The 20,181-nt window shown below is 40.8% G+C and overlaps 1 protein-coding gene across 12 annotated transcripts in view; it reads right to left on the bottom strand.

Annotated features, from left to right (window-relative positions):
- LOC136851231 (cyclin-D-binding Myb-like transcription factor 1) overlaps positions 1–20,181 on the bottom strand; it is a 672,051-nt gene that overhangs the window by 61,402 nt on the left and 590,468 nt on the right. For all 12 annotated transcript variants that reach the window (XM_067125176.1, XM_067125181.1, XM_067125178.1 and 9 more), the window contains exon 13: positions 14,480–14,546. In XM_067125176.1, coding sequence (XP_066981277.1) covers positions 14,480–14,546 — 67 coding nt within the window. The remainder of the gene's footprint in view (positions 1–14,479; positions 14,547–20,181) is intronic.

Raw genomic sequence — 20,181 nt, 5'->3', positions numbered from 1 at the left:
TGCAGTCCGATGAATGACGACGAAGATATTACTGCACAACAAAGCAGGGGAGTTACATCTCTTCTGAGGGCACCTCTTCACCATCAGGAGGTGCTTGGGGAGGCACTTCTTCAGGCGCTTGGGGAGACACTACAGGCAATTGGGGGGCACTTCTTCAGGCGATTCGAGAGGCACTACTTCAGGCGATTTGGGAGGCACTACTTCAGGGGTTTGGGGAGGCTTAGGAGGGTCCTCCGTCCATTTGATGAACACGGTGATAGGCAGCTGCTGTCACTGCTTCTTCATGTTAATGAGGGCTTGATTATAGGGCTCCAATGCTGAATCAAGGATATTTGAAAACTTTAAGGTGCATTACATATAAGGATCCCATGTTGAAACCATCTCCTGCATCTCCTTAGTCATCTTCTTAATTTGGGACAGACATTCCAAAGTCAGGCCCTCATCCTCCTCCTCCTGCTCCTTCCTTGAACCTGGTGTGTCTTCTTCCTCGCTAGCAGACTTCGTCAGCTCTTCCAAACCTGGTCCATCAGGGGGTCAGAGTGGGTATCAGTGAGGGTGCTGATTTCATCCTCGGTGACATCCTCGAAGCCTTCTCCACCTAGAATCCTCCTCAACTGGACCGCCTTATTAATGGCCGAATGTTGAATTTCTTCAGGACAGAAGCCCTTATAATTGTGAACACATCCCGGCCACAACTTCTTCCAGCAAGCGTTCAGGGTCTCCTTCATGTCCTTCAACAATCGGTCGATGACGGACAGATGTGACAATCGTGAATTTACGCCAATAATCTTTCAGCGTAAATTCACTGTCAGTGTCCATGGCGTTCACAAGGTGCAGGAGGGAGTTCCGGGTGTAAAGTGCCTTGAAGGCAGGGATCACACCCTGGTCCATAGGCTGGAGGAAAGAGGTGGTGTTGGCAGGGGGGAACTCGAGCTGGACTCCCCGGTAATAAAGATCGAGAGGGTGGCCATCAGCATTATCCATAATCAGCAACACTTTGAACTCTATGCCCAAGTCGCTCAGGTATTGCCTAGCTTGAGGGATGAAGCTCTGATGGAACCACTGATCCGTAAGGACTCTGGTGATCCAGGCCTTGGGAATATGCATCCAGAAGACAGGCAGCAATGGCTTGTTCTTATTCTTGAGGGCCCTGGGGTTTGCAGCCTTATAAATAAAGCCTGGTTTTACCATGAAGCCAGCCGCATTCCCACGCATTAGGAGGGTTACCCTATCCTTCTGGGCCTTAAATCCGGAGGCTTTGGCTTCGTCCTTCATGAGGTATGTCCGGGACAGCATCTTCTTCCAGAATAGGCCAGTCTTGTCCATACTGAACACCTATTCTGGATGGTAGCCCTTCTCCTTGATGATATTCTTGAAGGTCTACAGATATTTCGTGGCCGCTTCAGTGTCTGCGGAAGCTGCTTCCCCATGCAGTGAAACAGACTTTAGGTGGAACCGCTTCTGGAACTGGTGGAACCATCCCTTGCTGGCCTGGAAACCTTGAGGAACTGATGATGGTCTTGCTTGTGGTTCTTCCTCCTCTTCTTCTACTTCTATTGGTGCGGGTTCATCAAATCCAAAGAATTCTCATTTCCCTTCTTCAGCGGCTTCCTGTGCCTCTACGTAGCCACCTTTCTGTCCCTGAACATTATTGCCTTCTGTAGCAGTCGAAAATTGCTGGTACAGTTGTCGCGCTTTCTCACGAACGATGTTCGAATCGAGGGGCATGCACTGTCGCAACTGTTTTGGCTGTACCAAAGAAGCTCATACTTGCAGCCTTTTGTATCTTGGTCTCTTTCTTCATGTACTGCACCATACTTTCACTAACATTAAAATGGCGCCCTACCTCAGCATAACTTATCGAGAAGTTTTATCTTCCCAAGCTTCATGACTGCCTTCTTTCGTTTAGGCTGTTTGCCAGCAGCCTTAGAAGGAGCAGGGCATTTTTGGGCACGATTAACATTGATATACAAAGATTAAAACCAACAGACAAAGATCCACAACTACACTCAACGAGAAGATGATATGCACTATGCAGAGAACTGGCCGAGATGTGATGGTGAGGGATCCCACAATTCCATCTTCTGTGAGATGAGATTGAGGATCCAGCCAATCAACGCCAAGTGTACAGCCAATGAGCGTCAAGGATAATGAATGTCGCTCCTGGATTGGCTGCTTTGTAGACGACAGCCAATAATGTGTCGCGTATCATTGTGCCTGGGTATACAGCATCCCAGGATGCATTTTCTTTCTCTGCCCATTTGCTGACTTGGGTCATGCACCTTTTAAGAAAAACAAATATATGTTATTGAAATTTTGCTGTGTTTACATTAATATATTACAGTACCGTAATATCTGAATATTAGTAAATCTTTTTTTCGTCATAGAAAAATGTATTAACAGTAGTCACGAAAATATACTTAGTACGTACACTCCGCAGAGGTACATAAACATACATTTCCTGCCAGTCCCATCGTCCTATGTATTTTAGATATGCTCTACGTACTACTACGCATCATCCTAAAACACTTTATGTATGTAATATTTAAAAATCATCTTACAACAAAACTTTTAATAAAATGTATAGTATGTGCAGAATATCAACGTTAGTTAGTATACGTATGCGCAATAGTACCGTCTATATACTGTAGCAGCAAATGACCCATTAACTCAGTTCACTGCTATCTCTCGTTTGTGCATGTTTTGTGTGTGTGGTACTACGGACTAAGAATATTTTTTTTAAACTGTGCACTAAGATGTCTTCTGAAAGCTCTGCTTCTCCTAAGACTTCTGGCATAGAGCCTAAGCACCACAGGAAGTTACAGTTAATGACCGATGAGGAGAAAGTAGATTTGATTGTCATGTTAAGAAAGGGCAAAAGTCAAGGAGAAGTTGCAGCCCATTACGGCGTGACATTAAGTGCAGTTGCCTGCATCGAGAAAGAGCATGCACAGGGTAAAATACTTCAGGAGGCTATTTTTGGAGAAGAACTTGCCGCTCTCTTTACTATCCCACCAACGGACCAGGATTTTGAACGATTTCATGGTCTGTACAAATTTATTAAGAAAGTCAGGCAGCTGCAGACAATGATAAAGGCACTGGATAATAATGAAGAAAGGGCCACAAATGTTTCCAATACTATTAATGAGTTCATGCATCCCTACTTTACCACCTTCGTTAACAATTACCTCAAGTAGGTGGTGCCTCCCAAAACCCCTGCAGTCATATCTTCATCATAATTCATTGGACTGCATAGCCAATTCATCATTATCATCTACTGTATAATCAACATTCATCACTGGTGAGTACCCGTATGATTTAATCTTATTATTATTATGTATTATTATTATTTAATCTTATTATTTAATATTACTGTACTATTACTATTTAATCTTATTACTATTATGTACTGTAGTATTATTATTACTGTGGTACATTATTACTTAAATGTTGTTATGCTGTAAATAATGTGAAAATACAGAATATTGCTCTGTGAAAAACGAAAAAATTTGTGAATAGGCGAGTTCCTGCAAATATTTTTATAGATATGTTCCACGAAAAAACCTGTGAATGGGCAAGTTTTCCTGCAAGTAATTTTTAGATGGATTCCACAGAAAATCCTGTGAATCGCTGAGTTCACGAATCGTGAGGGATCGACAGTACAGTATAGGATGTTCCTCTTATGGACTACACACAAAATAAATCACACCACTCTCTCTCACCCAATTTGTCCTAGTCATGGTACTGATTTTATGTCACACAATGTGTGACACAAGGCTCTATGATGGCAGTGGCCTGTAGTTATACAAATGGTGTGATTAAAACACTTAGTAAAAGACAAAAATAATGATTCTTATGATAAAATCAGTTTTTTAGATACTCACCCTTTATTATTTAGCTTTATCTGCGACTACTTTGGCGCGGGTTCAACAAGTGTTAAAACTGAAACAGTTGTTAATGAACGCTCCCAATAGTTACTTCCCACTCTTTGTAGCGTGGGGATAGGACACCGAATGTTTCGGTTGTTCATTCTACTCTTAATCTCTTAAGAGGGGAGGAGGGAGGGTGTCAATGATAGAGGGTAAGTACCTAAAAAATTGATTTTATCATAAGAATCATTATTTTTGAGGTGAAACTTACCCTATATCATTTAGCTGACTCCAACATTGTTTGCTGGAGGCAGGCAAGAGATTCCCTATAAGCAAATTATCAGATATCATTATAAATATCCTCATTGCGGTTTACCTGATGAATATTATCCCACTGCAAGTACTTGTCGGATGAGGATCTTCATCAAGCGAGGTCCGCTATCTTAGGAAGTGGAACGTGAACCCCAAATGTGGCCACTGGTTGAAGATGTGCAAAGCAGAATGGCAATTTATTGACCCTGTGCCTCAGGCCTGCAGAGCTGACAGGAGCTACAACCACAACTATGATCCCTCAAGAGTTACCACCTACCTAATCGAGTTGCCGTGGTACCTGACACCCAAAAACAAGCCCAAATTGAAAGAAATGTGGTACAGTACTTAATCAGCTCAGGGTTGCTTTCTCCAATGAGGAGCAATGGCTCTGCAACATCAAATAACATAATTCACTCTAAAAAATAAGGAAGACTTTGTTTGTCCTCATCCAAGAACAAAGCAAGGACAACTATGGTATACAAAATGATCCAAATAAATAAAGTGAGTAAACTACGATGTATGAAGTCATCAAATACAGTTCCCCTTTACCCAGGAAGGAGGTAGCTAGAGAGAACCCTTATCTGTTTGTGACACACAATGGGAAGACTAGGAGTTAATATCCCCTGCCAAAACCAGAGGTGCTAGCATATGGCAGTCTTCATACTGAACCTCTACATCCCTTAAGTAGTTGGAAGAGAAAAAAGAGCTACGCCTCCACTGTGCTGCCAAGACTAGATGGTCTAGAGAGTGGTGTTGGTGAAAACTAATAGATGTAGCTGCTGCTCAGATGTTGTGTGGTTTCACCTTCAAAAGGGGACAAACCTCTGGAGAGACTGCATAGTGTGCTTCTAAAATTAAGGACTTATCAAGAAAGTCATGGAATTTTTAGACATAGGAACCTCAGGCTTCCTGACCAAACAAAATAGGTTCCTACACTGCTTCCTTACAGGTTTAAGATGGAACGTATAATACTTCAGAGCCCTAACAGGTCATAAAACCAGCTCTCCTTCCTCAGGAGTTAGAGTTTCTAGCAAAGGGAATAGAGAAAACTCTAGGAAGAGCTATGGCCTTAACATCATTCTTGGCACACAAGGAAGCCAGAAAAGATAATTCTGCTCCAGTACGAGAAAAACCTAGTAAAGATGATATCACTTGCAATGCACTTATACTTTTGGCCAAAGTCAAGGCTAATAGACAGAGGGTTTTCAAAGAAAGAACATTGAGAGAAGCCGCTCTACAAGGTTCAAAAGGAGGGCCTCTAGGGTGTCGTAAGATAGGTTTCATAAAAGAGTTTTCTGAAGAACCTTCAGCATTCCAGTTGAAAAGAGTGATCAGCTTCATGTAAGTCAATATCCTTTGAAATATCCAACCCAATATGCCTTAAAACAGAAGCCAGCATGGATTTATAGCCTTTGATGGAGGAAACAAACAAACCCTTTAGTATATCTTTAGAATACAGTACTAGAAACGTGATTACATTATCAATGTTGGTGCAAAGACAAAATGCCCCTGGACTTGCACCATGCACTATACAGTTCATACTGTTTCTGATAGAATATATTAGTGGACTTTCTCCTTGCAACGAGGATGGAGTCCCTAGACGAGGTTGAGAAGCTCTAGCTCTGAGGAGCTTGTCGACAGTTTCCAAGCAGTTAGATGAAGCATGCTGTTATTTCCGTATAGCCTCCCTGTCCCTGCCTGTCAAAGTAGATTTGCCCAAAAAGATAACTGTCTGGGAACTTCTATCAACATCTCTAGAAGGTTTGTGAACCAATGCCTCCTCAGCCACCAAGGCACAATTAGAATCATGGTGGTGTTCCAAGATTCTCTCAATTTCTTGAGCACTTCCTTCAACAGTGGAAATGGAGGGAAAGCATATACAAATAGGTTTGCCCAGTATAAAGCTGCCCAGGCTTGAAGGTCCGGAACTGATGAGACATACAACTGGAGATGATGATTCAACTTCCTTGAGGTTGGCCGAACTCTTTCCAAACTGCCACACACATAATCGGGTTTAACGTCCATTTGTGGTAGAGTACCTGTCCTGGACGACTTAGCATGTCTGCCAGAACATTCAATTGACTGGGTACAAACTGAGGCATTTGAACAATGTTCCTCTCCTCCATCCAGAGGAGTAAATCCATGGTAATGGCTACTAACGTTTCTGACTTCGTGCCCCCTTGTCTTCTTAGGTACGACAGAGATGTTGAGTTGTATGAGAAGACACATTACCTTGTTGGTCACTGCACTTTCCAGCTTCTGGCTGGCCAACATCTCCTTGCAGTTTATGTACAGATTTTTCTCGACTGGGGACCATACTCCAGAAGCGATCTGATTCCCCATAACTATACCCCAGCCCTTGTCCGAGGCATCTGAATACAGTGAGAGGTCTGGGCTCGGGGACTCTAGAGACTTCCCTGCAAGCAGTATCTCTTTGGACATCCATCAACAAAGGTAAGGGAACAGATCGTGGATTGGCTGTGACTCTCTGTGCCAGTGCCTCCCCAAGCACAACTGAAACGGTCTCATCCATAGTCAAGCACCTGGGACTAACTTCTCCAGAGAAGACGTGACCTAACAGAGACAGCCGGCATTTGGCTGGCATGCTTCCTGAGGAGGCAAATTCGCTTGCGATTGACAAGAGATTGTCTATTCGAGCACCTGTGGGAAAAACCTTGAAAAGAACAGAATCTATCTCTATGCCCAGGAATGTCACTCTTTGAGATGGTTTCCAGTGAAGACTTCATTACGTTTATCAGTAACCCTAGGGCTTTTGCTAAGCCCAGAACTAGCTCTCTTGACCTCAAGCAATCCTCCCTGGACTTAGCAGTGATAATTCAATCATCCAGGTATGGAAGTATCTTTACTCCTAGTAAATGAAGACATTTTGCGAAGGGGTATAAGACCTGGTGAAAACCTAAGGTACAGAACTTAGTCCGAAACAAAGAGCTTGAAATTGGTACATCTTTCCCCTAAACACAAAGCATAGGAGCTTTCTTGAACGTTAGTGAATGGGGACATGAAAGTACGCATCCTTCATATCCACCATAAACATCCATGCCTCTTTCTCCAAGGCACCTAAGACTGTGGAGGCTGACTCCATGGAAAAAGGGGACAGCTGGACATAGAGGTTGAGCTTGGATATATCCCAAACAGGCCTCCAACCTCCCATTGCCTTTGGAACTAGGAGCAGCCTGTTGTAAGAACCTGGCGAAGTAGCTGGTATTTCCTCTATAGCTGCCTTCTCTAATAGAGAGGAGACTTCCTGACTCAAGATCCTTCTCGTCTCTGGGTTCCTTTTGTATGACCAAAGGACTATGTTCTGGTTTGATAGAGGAGGCGAACTCCTGAAAGGAATGCAATAGCCTTCCAAAAGTACTTTCGCTACCCAAGCATCTACCCCTAAGCATTCCCACACTTGAGCAAAGGGTCCTAACCGGCTCCCACAGGTACCTGAGGGCTCAAGGAGCTATTCTTTATCAGACTTAGGATTCATGTTATAAGAGGAGGAGATAAACTTCCCTCCCCTTGCAAAACGTGATTTGGAACTTCGCTGGCTAAAGGATACTTTCTTCCTTCCAGCACTTGGGAAGGAAGACCTAACAAAGGAGGTAGCATTGCTCGAAGGCCATTTAAAAGAAGAGGAAGATGCAAGAGACTTCCCTTTAGAAGCCTGGGAATGATGGATAAAAGACCTATTCTCTCTGTCTTCTCAGTCTCCAAGGCTATAGGCTCAGACAGTTTTTCTTCAATAACCTTCCCAAAAGGATGTGCTGAAATCAAACACTGTTTACTAAGGGGAGAAACCGAAGGAACCAGCAAAGAGCAAAGCTGCTCTCTTCTACGAACTTTAAGGTTGCTCACGACATGGTATAGCTCCCCTATCACATCATGAAATGCCTTGTCTGGGGAAGCAAAAAACCCTAAGGTCTTAGCAAAAGGATCCCTGGTCAAAGGAGGAAGAAGCTCACTAAATTCATTCAAACACTGTTCAACTGTGTTTAGTGCAATTTCACTGAAGGGCATAGCTTTGATATCATTAGTCAAACTGTTATATATACATTCTCAGCCTCGGGAATAGAAAATTGCAACCTGTCTGACGCAATAGCCCCTTTCTTAGTCGCAAAAATGATGGACAAAAAAGTTCTGTCCTCTGCCGGATCAGGAGAAAAAGGGAGAAACTCTCCTGTCTGATACACTTATGACTTCCTAGCATGAAGGAAGGGAGACAAAAGAGAGCATCCTTTAGAGGAGATTTTCTTAGGCAAAGCCTTAGCAATAGAGTCAAATCTCCCATGTACAGAATTTGAGAGCCTAAAGGAAGGGAGAGGAGAATAATCAGACCACAATCTGGAAGCTCTTAAAGAGCGAGCAGTATTTGAATGCTCTACTGAAAAGACTGAGAATATCTGCCTTAAGTGACCGATTCTAAGTGTTCCTCTTCCTTATCCAAGGGTAATGTAGGAGGAGAATGTTGAGAGGAAGAGCTGGGTCTAAACATGTCTTCCTCATCTGAGACAACTGAAGAAGCCTTAGAACCAGATGGTCTTGTAAGACCTGGCGCTAGAATTCTACTAATCCACTCTGGTAAACACTTGAACTGAGAATGGTCTCTCTCAAGATCCGACTGAGAAAATCTGGCTGACACAGGAGGGCGAGAACCCTTTAACCATGGTGACTTACCTTCTAACACTGGAGAAGCGTGACCTGTTCCCTTGATGCCACTAAGAACTCGTTCGCTTGCACTTACCTCCTCACTCCTCTTACCATTCAAAGACTCACGCATCATAGACACTAACTGAAGCCCTTAAGAAACTCTACAGCCTACTGTCTCTTGAGCAGTTGTTGACTCTTCCCTCGGACTTGATGAGGTGGTGTGCAGACTCGCTGAGGCGGCGTGCAGCCTGACTGAGGCAGTATGCGGCCTGGCTGAGGCAGCATGCAGCCTGGCTGAGGCGGCGAGTGGACTCGATGAAGCTTCCTGTGCCCTAGAATATGCCTGGCTTGGACTTGACACTCCCGTGGCCTTGAATATGTGACACTCTTAGTCTCAGCTTCAGAAAGACAGTCCATAAAAGCAGAAAAGCCTCAGAAGCAGATATACCTACAGCCTTGATGAAATCAAAACTCGGACTATCATCAACAGAAAAGGAGTCTAGGTACGTACGCTTACTACCCGAATGTCTAATTAATGACTCCGGACTCCTTGAGGCGGCTGAAGGCGCAGCAGCATCATTCGTTGCCGAATGCAGTCGGTTACCTGGTCGGATGAATCTCTATAATAACCTTGGGAAAGTGAAGGCCTAGACCTTTCACCCTACCATGAATGTCCTTAGGTGAGCGCAATTTGCGTTTGTCCACTGAGGACCGAGAAGCTAAGGCAGGAGACAGAGGGCACAATCCATGAACATCCTGAGATCTCAGTCCTCATTTGGGAACCCTGGGACTACCAGGCCTGTTGGTAGGAGGAACTGACGGGACAGACAAGGCTGCGTCCGCAGAGTTGCCAATGGAACAAGGGGACACTGTCCCTGCCAATGTACTACATACATTAGATGCAAAAGATTCAAACTTGTTACATAAAAATTCAATCTTAGATTTTACAGAATCAATATCAGACTACATTGAAACTAACCTACTACCCTGAGCTGACTTAGAAGGTGTGTAAGGATGAGAAACTATTAGATTAGAAGAATCAATAGACCTATCTATCTCTTGATTAGAAGTTAATTCTAAGGAAGACTTAGATGCAAGACTAGCCAGTAATTCTAAGTACTGTACTAGCACCGCTCCTGTTTTTACCTTAGAAACTGGTTTTTTCTACACTTTTGGGGCTTCTGATACTGGCGGTGAGTTTGTTTGTTGTCGGCCAAATGTTATTTGCCCCCTAACTCCACTCAACAGTAAAAGGGGACTGTGGGAATTCAGGGTTTTGGGTGGGGGAGAACACAGAAATGGAGCAGGCATGTTTACATTGAGGAGGCGCCCTCTGGAGGGGAAAAACGAGAGGGAACCATTTCAAAAGAATTTATTTTAGTACTAGTTGAAAGTAAGGAACTGTTCTAAGGAAGGAGGGAGTTAAATGCATTTCGCTATGTTTAGTACTGGCATTGGAGGGATGGAATGTCCCTTCGCCGTGTTTAGTACTGGCCCAGGGGGGTACCCATACGTTAACAAGTTATTGCACTCGCCGGACGGGATATGAACCATTCCAAACAGACGTAACCGTGCTCTGTCTTGTGAAGATAACGTATGGAAACCCCTTGTTGGATGGACTTCAGGGGTTAGTTACAGGTTAATTACATTCGTGCAACAAAAACTGAAGGTAAATTCATAATTAGCAACCAAAAAACTGTAGAAAAAGTCTAGTTAGAAGGAAATCGCTGCCATGGAGCTACTACTTAGATCAACCAACTAGCCGTTCTCTTTACTCTTTCTAAACCTACCCTTCTCTCTTTTCATGGGATACTTTACTATCTTCTCTATCTCTTGCAAGGACCATTCCCTGCAATGATCACAACGGTTGTCCAAATCACATGTTACCCCACGATGATCAATGCATAAATCGTGTGTATCGTACTTCAAAGAAGCCAATCTGATCTTGCAACTGCTTACCTTGCAAAATCTAAGGGATTTTGATATGGAAGACTGAGAAGAATCCATAACGAAAAAACAAGCCCAGTCTAGACAATCCAAGCCGATAATCATGAGAAAACAAACCAAAATTCAGAGCACTTGTCTACACTGCTGTCCAATTTCGCTGACAAAAGTAGAATGAGCAACCGAAACATTCGCTGTCCTACCCCCACCCTCCAAAGGGCGAGGGAGTACAGTAACTGTTGGGAGCGTTTGTTAACAATTGTTTCAATTTTAACACTTGTCGAACCCATGCCAAAGTAGTCGCAGATAAAGCTAAATGACAAAGGGTAAGTTTCACCTCAAAATCAAAAAAATTTATTCACAACACTAAACACCATGCTTTTCACGTAGGATGATTGTAACTCACTGAAGGAGTCTAGCAGAGGTCTTTTCCTTAGAACAGTTCCTTACTTTCAACTAGTACTAAAATAAATTCTTTTGAAATGAAACTCTATTCTCCTTCTGTCTGAGACAACTAAGGAAGACATTACAACATATCATTCTAGACTCATCATCACCATCTCTAATGAAATACCACAGTGTCCTTTTCATGTCCCAATAACAAAGCAAGGTTGTTGACATAGATGAATTTTTTTCAATAATACTAGCAAACCTAGATAAATTCACCTCCTTTCGCAAACTTCAGTCCCCCTTACTTATGAGGTTCAACATAACTAAGGGTTTTTGCAGGACCATTTCTCTTTCAAGAAGAGGCTACCTCCCTCAAGGCGAGAAATCATGGTCAGTGGGGGTAATAACCCTCCAACCATCAACTAATATACAAGGTGCCCCCAGTTACTACCATTACTATCAGATGAATGGAGCTTGGCTCTTGACAGACCACTCTTGACAGACCAAAGTCTGCACCACAGGGGGTGAGGGCGTCAAGATCAAAGAATGGTCCGGTTTGTAGTCTAAGTGATACCAATTTTGTGGTGAATATTTCAGAGATAAAGAGATCCATTTTTGGCTGGATGCTCTAAAACTAGCCTTGGTAGCATTGTAACTACTGCAGGAGGCAGAAAACTACCTCACCACCTCATGCTGTACACAAGCCCACCAATAAATCAAACTGTTGAGCTATCAGGAAAGTGGGGTGGAAAAAGCATCATTTGAAAGGCTTTTTTCATCACCTATAATTAAGTGTGATTTCAGATACAAAATGTTAAATTGGTCCCAAGTACTGACGTAAGAACTCTAGTCCACAATGCTTGCACTCAAAGAAGCAAATTCATTTAAAAAAAAATTTATCTTTGGGGAAACACCTCCAAAGTGTAGCAATATCAATGTGCAATGAATAAAAAGACTATTTCACGTCTTATATATACAATACTAGGTTATACTTTCTGCCACAAGATATGTATTCATCAGTTGGTATTCCTTGTTGCTAAGAAATAGCAGATACACCAACTATACTAAAATCTGTTTTCTATTTACACTGTATTCATTTTGTTCATAGTAATTTGTTTCAACTTTACAGGAAGTCACTAACCAAGGGTGAGTATATCATTAACTGTACCCTCAAAACTGAAACGTTTTTCCTTAGTACAGTATTATGGACAATGTTTTTGGATTTTTGCTGTTTTTTTATTCTCATAGGGATATAGCTGCTAATGCAGTATGTAGATAATGCTACATTGTTACAAATATTCACTTCACAAAGGTAAGTTGCTGTTACCTCAACACGGACCTAGTAATCATTGGGAAAAGGTGCAATTAGTGACCTAGAGGCAAAATTCCCACTCCATAATTTGCCATGCGCAGGTAACATTGTACTTACTGATTCCTATCTAACAAATCTTGGTAGTACCTTTGACTACAAGTTTTTATTTAACAGCACTTAAAAATATACTATCAATGCTTCATGAAAATTAATTGACTTTTAGGCTTCCTATAGCTAAACAGATGATAGTGTTTTATTGTCTGAATACCAATATCTTTCTGGGATCTTTTCATTTCAAACAAAATTGCTGCAAACAGTGATTTCCTTTTCTTTCGGCTATCGTAACTAATGACTTTGACCATTACAAGCAGGTGTCCTCTTTGACCATCTTTCATTAGCACCCTTGGCCTACACCCTAGGGACTAAGACATCCACATTCTTTTGAGGTAAATGGTGTTTATCAACCCAAAACCCAAAGCCTTTCATTAATTGTATTATTAAACTGTGGAATAGTCTTACTACCACTACTGTATTACTGATACTTATATTTGTAAGTTTAAAAGAGGGTGTAAGTGCCTGCCTTAGTTTTCTTGACTTGTATTGGTGTTTGTGCATGCATATATTCATTTGTTTGTTTACGGGTTATCTTTGTTGGCACCTATATTATTCTCTTCTTCACATCTAGAAATTCTATTCTGTTGAAGCTTGTTTTTGCAGCTAATGGCCTTTTAGGTGTACTCAAAATGATAATGCTGTCCACAACAATTTGTAAACTCTGGCATACCAGAGATTATTCTAACAGGTCTCAAACCTCATAGCTTCTGAATATAAAATAATTTTCAAAGCTTTACTAAATCTCATGAGATTCAGTCAGAGTCATATTTGGCACTTAAAATTTACAATTTTCCAAATCCTTTTTTTTTTTTTTCAAGAACTGTTCCAGATATATTTCTAATATTTTCATCTCAGCAAAGACGCAGAATTTACTGTATAATTTGTAGGCTACAGTGTTATCTCTGATTCTGTGGTCTCTCCAAAAACATAAGATTCATGATTCACATGTTATATAATAATCTGCCATTTTGGAGGAGGTATCAAGGCTTTGATGTGGCATATGATTTAAAACTGATTTGGAAATTATAACATTAAAGAGATATGTATAGTTAGGGGTTTCTTGCGATTTTTAACTTTTTCTGACCTTACAACCTTGAAAATGGGTCCCTCATAATCATTTAGGCCTAAAATTTAGAGGAGCATAGGATACCCGCCTGCTACGTTTTATGAAAGTATGATGAAGAGTTATAATAATAACAATAAAATAATACAGATAATAAAAATAAACTTTGCCATAACAAGGGTGAAGTTCACTAATATTGAGCACACATCCTTACATCACAGTTCACGGACTCAATAAACTGCTAAGAAGGCTAACAAAAAATCGAATGTCATATGTAAAAATATATAAAACCAGAGGAATAAAGAAATGAGCAGAGAAAAAGAAAAAGAAACCAACAAAGGATTGATACATATATAAATCAACAATGGTCAATAAAAAAATTAACTGGTGCACAGAAATTTGAAGTAGCATTACAGGAATTTAGATCAGAAACACCAACACCCACAATACAGTCAAGAACATTCCTCAGTTTTACAATACAAAAAAATTAAATATTTATAGTACAGTACTGTCATAGGATGTACAAACTGATACTTTTAAAAGTTCTCTCTAAAAATATAATATGGGAAAGATGGTCACTTAAGATGTCTCTTGAAAGTGGTCTAAATCATACTCATCTTTCTTTGTAAAACAATTTCTATAACTGTCCTGAACAGCTGTATTTAAACTTTGGGGTGTTTTTGATGTCAATACCAAATACTTAATGAAGCTGAGTTTTAGTACATTTACAGATATATTAATTTAGTCTCCTACTTAATGAAGCTGAGTTTTAGTATGTTTACAGATACAGTATATTAATAAGAAGAGAAAATATCATACCTTGCTCCAGCAAAACATTATGGCCAACATCACTACTTGTCACCTCAGAAAGATGGATCATCGAATCCTAAAAACATAATAGATAAAATAGAAATTATGAATATTTCTTATATTCTTTAGGTAACTGCTTAAAATTTTAACAAATAATTTTCATAGGTTATCCAATGCTTCATTATGCTAAAAGACAATCTACCTTTACAGAACTTTAACTTGATTTATTTTATTTTCTATTACACAGTATTAATACGCTGTAAGAGGATGAATAGTAGCTTGTTAAGTGACTCATTTGATAAAGAGCAAATTCATAACCTCGTGAATAATTATAATACCGCATATACCTTCACATTAATGCACACTTCCTTTATTTTTTTCTCACAATAGCGAAAACTCCATTTGCAACACAGAGTTTTGGTGAGCTATTTAAGGCTACTTTTTTTTGCTGATGCAGCAGTATTTTCTGGCCAGCCACACCTACCTGAGCCATACTCAACAAAGCTTACTTATCTATACTCTTTACTAAAATAGGAACAAGCCCTATAAAATATCTGTAAATCATGAATGATTACCCCTAATGTCTGCAAAGCACATTTATAGAAAAAAATTCATACACAGGTAATAAATAATTTCTTAACTCTCAAAGCCAGGGAGACAGAACGCCAAAAATTTATGTGCCCGTCGGAGCATATTTATAAGCAAAATTCTATTTCATACCTGGGACAGTGACTCTGGGAGCCAAACTTTCAAGGGATTAACAGTTTTATCCGAAAAACAGCCCACCACCAATATGGATTATTAACCTCTTATAGGTTCATGTTCACTGATATTAGCTTGACCAACTTCTGCAATTAATGGCGGGGGTTCCATTCCTGGGCGAGTGAAGATAACTGAAAATCGTCAAAACCTGGAACATCACAGTAATTTAGTAATAAATGGCGTTTACGATACTGTAAGCACCGACAAACTGCTTACCGACGCCCATAAACCGCTTACCGGCGCCGAAAATCGCTTACTGATGCTTATAAACTGCCTGCCGACACTGATAAACCGCCTACCAACGTCGGCAGCGAAAATTGCTTACCGATGCCGAAAATCTGGTTAACGACGTTGTTAGCCAAGTGACGTAAAACCAAAACGCTGTTAAATGATGCCGCCAATAAGTGGGGACTGCCTATAGACATGCTACGTGCTGAAAAGAAATAAAAAAAAAAAAAAAAACTTGCCTGTGGATATGCTAATTGCTGAAAAAGAAATAAAAAAAAAACTCATACCAGACTAAATTTTTTTTATTTACCACCTCTTTCTGCTCTAATCAAATGCCCATTCTGGCACTGGGATAATCGTATATTGGAAGTTTTACTATAATTTTTATTTTTACCACCTCTTTCTGCTCCAATCAAATGCTCATTCTGGCACTGGAATAATCGTAGCCTATATTGGAAGTTTTACTATTGTTCTTTTACTCTCTTTACTAATATCTTGAATTTAATATGAAATAAGCAAATGAATGAATGACTGAGTGGGTATTAAAAAGTGCTCCTACTTCCAAAGCTAATAATGTTGATATCATCCAACTGTATCTACATTACAAAGTGTAATTAATGTATAATCTTGGGATTAAAATATAAACATGTATTTAAATTTGTTAAAGGTCTGCTTTACATTTCATCTGGGATTTAAAGAACGGATGTATCTGAGAGAACTCTATAATAAGGTTCCCAAGACAAGAAGTTAGCCAGCAAATGCTTCACAGTCGAAGGACTTGATGGTCATATCACTAGAGGATTGTCACAAACTATCAAAAGACCATACAGAAAGGCTTGTGTATTATTGACAACAATGTCATATATTTCTGTCTATTTAACAAATTAGCACATTCAGTATCTAAACTGAAAGATGACACTGGCACTGTACATTACATCTCCCTGCCTGCCACCTTACTTCAACACTGAAAGATAGCTACTTCTCAGGTGCCTAAGGCTGACAGATTGATAGATTGTAAGTTACCTAGCATATTAAAAATGCCATATACACTGATGTAAAAAGATATATTTCACAACTTAAGAAAAAATAAATAAGAAAGGCCTGTGAGGTACTGCATCACAAAAAAGTATATTAGAATTATAGATACAAAATTCCTAAGAGCATACAATATACAAACTACTGAATCATAATTACATTAAGAATGATAAAGAAATAATTATATTTTTTAATGAAGACCAGCTTATGTAGTAAAACTAAAATCCCACTAAAGCTGTACGAGTATTATATTATCTTCCAAACATAATCAATGTTCCAACTGCTTATAAGAAAGTGGTCTCTCAAATGCAAACTGCATCATATGACCAGCAAATGTCTAACAGTCAGCAACCACGCAAACATCACAAATACAGGTTTTGACGTAGGAAAAGCCTATTTTTGGTAGTCGCTGTTGAGTCCTTAAGGAGTCACCTTCCATGGTCTACCAGAGCTCCCTGGTGACCAAACTAATATCAAAGAATTCTCTTCTAGTTGGTCTTTTTGGCCAGGTACTGTGTCGTAATGAGTAACATTATAACACGTGATGGAGTATATAATGGACTCAAAGATAAGAGGGCACTTTCCCTTATCTTCAGTGAAGCTGAACCCACTTTTTCCAACGTCAAAAGAACCTGCAAGAAAGAGAAGTGACTACTGGGCATGCGCGTCCGCCCTCTTAATTACAACCGGGCCATTAAAGACCAAGGAGCCATTACTCTCTGTTGGTCAGCGCAGGATGATGCCTTGCCCAAATCCCATGCCTTTTCGTCAGGGAAGTAGGAGGGTTTTGAGGGCTCAACAGTGACTACGAAAAATTGGATTTTCCTGTGTCAAAATCTCTTTTTTGATAGCGTAGTTGCTTGTTTCGTCCTCAAGGAGCTTTACAGAGAACTTGACAGGTGACGAAAAAGGCTTAAGCTCTCAATTTTTAATCCGAACACCCCAAAGGAAAAAACATTTCTGGTCCAAGATCAAGCCACATATTTGTAGTTCCATTCTTTATTCCAAATACTCTTCAGGTTTTGGTACCAAGGAACAAGAAACTATACACAAACTTACGTTTTAGGATATAGTTCTACAGTGGCTTACCTAAACATGCTGGGTTTGGTTGCAATACTGTCACCCTTCTCCCAGCGACAGTTAGCATACTCACCGTCAATAAGACCCCTGGTTTTCTGCTGTAGCGCCTAGGGGTTAGGACTAACCATGCCACCTACTGATATACAGTGTGGTTGAATTTGTTAGGGCACGTGGTAATAATTTAACTGATGACCACCCTGTACATTTGGAGACTTCATCAAAAGAGACATTTCTGAAGAAGGCCAAAGACATACTTACTTTCATAATATCACGTGACCTACGAAAGGAGTGTGGATTTGCCTTCTTAATGAGAAACACTACAATCATTCTCAGCCCTTGTAGGGAGAGTGGTTAGTTTGTGCTAGGGTGTAGGAAAATACGACCCTCTGGGATGTTTGCTGTGACTTCTAGGTAAACCTTAAGTGCACTCCTCAAAACCTTTGAAATCTGGGACAATGGAGGAAAGAGATATCGTCCTCCCCTTGTTCCAGTCCTTAGGAAGGCATCTCTTGCTGTTGCTTGACTGTTCAGGTTTGGAGAAACATACATTAGGAGTTTATGATTCTCATACGTGGTGAACAGGTCCACTTTCTGTTGTGGAAGCATGTTGGCTATTGTTTGAGAAGAGTGGTTGTCCAACATCCACTCTGTTGAGGCTGTCATTTTCCTTGATAGAGTCTGCTATTACAATGAGACGCCCTGTAAGGTGAATTGCAAACGTGCCACTTCCTTGCTCGTGCCATCCGAAGTATTGCTGGCATTATCATATTGAGAGGAGGTGAACCTCTTCGTGTAGGATTACTGTAGTTATGTTGTCTCTATCTTCTGGACGTTTGAATTTTTTGAGAGACAAAAGACAGCCATCAGCTCCAGGAAATTGATATAAGAATTCCTCAGAGTAGCTGATCACCTCCCTGTCACCTGACCATCCTCCCAATGTCCTTCCAACCTGTAAACGAGGAGTCCAGGTGGCCTGTTTCACCAGAGATTCCTTCTGGATCCAAGGCCAAAGTATTTCCCCAACTTTTTTAATCTTTTGATGAGGTCGGCCTCGCATCTTTTTTCTTGCATGCGATAGCCAGAATTTGTTCACGTTTTCAGTTCTAAGTATTGGATCTAATACTGATGCGAACTGTAGCAGGCCCATCATACGTTCTAATTGCCATCTGGAAACTCTGGGCTGTGCAAGGAACCTTTTAAGGACATGCCTTACTCTGTTTTGAGTATAATGGGGAGAGACAACAGGCCATGAAGAGTATCCCAACACAGTCCCTGACACTGAAAGTGTCTGCTGGGCTTGAGGTGGGATTTTTTCAAATTTATTATAAAACCTTTAGACTGAAGTCTGTTGACCTTTGCTCTTAGGTTTTACAAGCACACTTTTCTTGTGGGCCCCAGATCAACCAGTTGTCTAGGTAGGCTATTAGTCGTATTTCTTTTTGTTTCAGTTCTTAAACGAATACCGTTGCTAATTATGTAAAATATTCTTTAGGCAATGTTTAGCCCAAAGGGTATGACTTTGAATCTGTACATATCTTTTCCTATCCGGAACCTTAGGAAGGGGCGAAAGGGAACGGCTATAGGGACATGCCAGTATGCATCTTTCAGATCTATAGAAACTGTCCAAGCCCCTTTTGAAATAATTCAACGTAATTAGGCAACGGTAATTATCTGAAACTTTTGGCAAACAATGTGCTTGTTTGATGTTGATTAGTTGAGGATCACTCTTCTTTTAGAGGAATCCTCTTTTGAGGACACTGAAGAGACCTACTTGGTGGCAAATATACACGTTTCTCTATGGGCCCCATTAACAGGGCCTTTCTGCGCATATAAATAATGCTGTCCCCCCACAGGGAAAACTTCCATTGTCTGTGATGTCGAAGCCGACCCCCAACCATACAATTCCTATTGGTATCTGCCTCTTCCTCTGCCTTTGTCTTTAATAGACATACCAGGTGTTACTTTTCCTTTTTCCCCTTTTAAGATGGTTTTTGGACCTTGTGATAAAGGATGCCCTTGCTGTTGTTGTTGTCCCTTTGTAAGGAATTGTTCCTTCTGACTACCTACCTGTTTTTTGAGGAAAACTTTTGGGGGTGACTGAAGGCTTCTAAGATTTTGATCAAAGCAAGCCCTGTTTGGGGCTGGGTAAGGGAAATTCTGGGTTCTTTGTTTTCTGAATTCCCCTTTCCCCAGAAGAGCGTACACTGTACAATTGTGTTGGTGGGCATGCTTGTTGAATTGAGCCACAACAGACTCCTCAAACATGTCCTTACAGAAGGGGTTAGAATGTAATAATGCAGTGACATTGGAGAGTGATTTGATGAACCCTCCAATGCTTTCATTTGTGCTTTTATGCGCCATTCTAGGAAGTCACAGAGTGCTTCCCATCGGGTTCTCATAAGACTTTTGGCCTCAACAGCAAAAATTACCCTGGAATCTTCTGTAAGCCTTTTGGTGGCAACTTCCAGCAAGGTGGTAGAGGTTATAACACTAAGGATTCAGAGCCTAGCATAAAATTCTGACGAGGCTGTCCCCTCTGAGAGTCTTCTCATAGGGGTCACAAATTGCTGCGTAGCTATATCTACAGAGAGCTTTTTCCTTTCAAA

Source organism: Macrobrachium rosenbergii, chromosome 23, assembly GCF_040412425.1.
Source record: "Macrobrachium rosenbergii isolate ZJJX-2024 chromosome 23, ASM4041242v1, whole genome shotgun sequence".
NCBI lineage: Eukaryota > Metazoa > Arthropoda > Malacostraca > Decapoda > Palaemonidae > Macrobrachium > Macrobrachium rosenbergii.
This window is presented reverse-complemented; position numbering and strand designations above follow the sequence as displayed.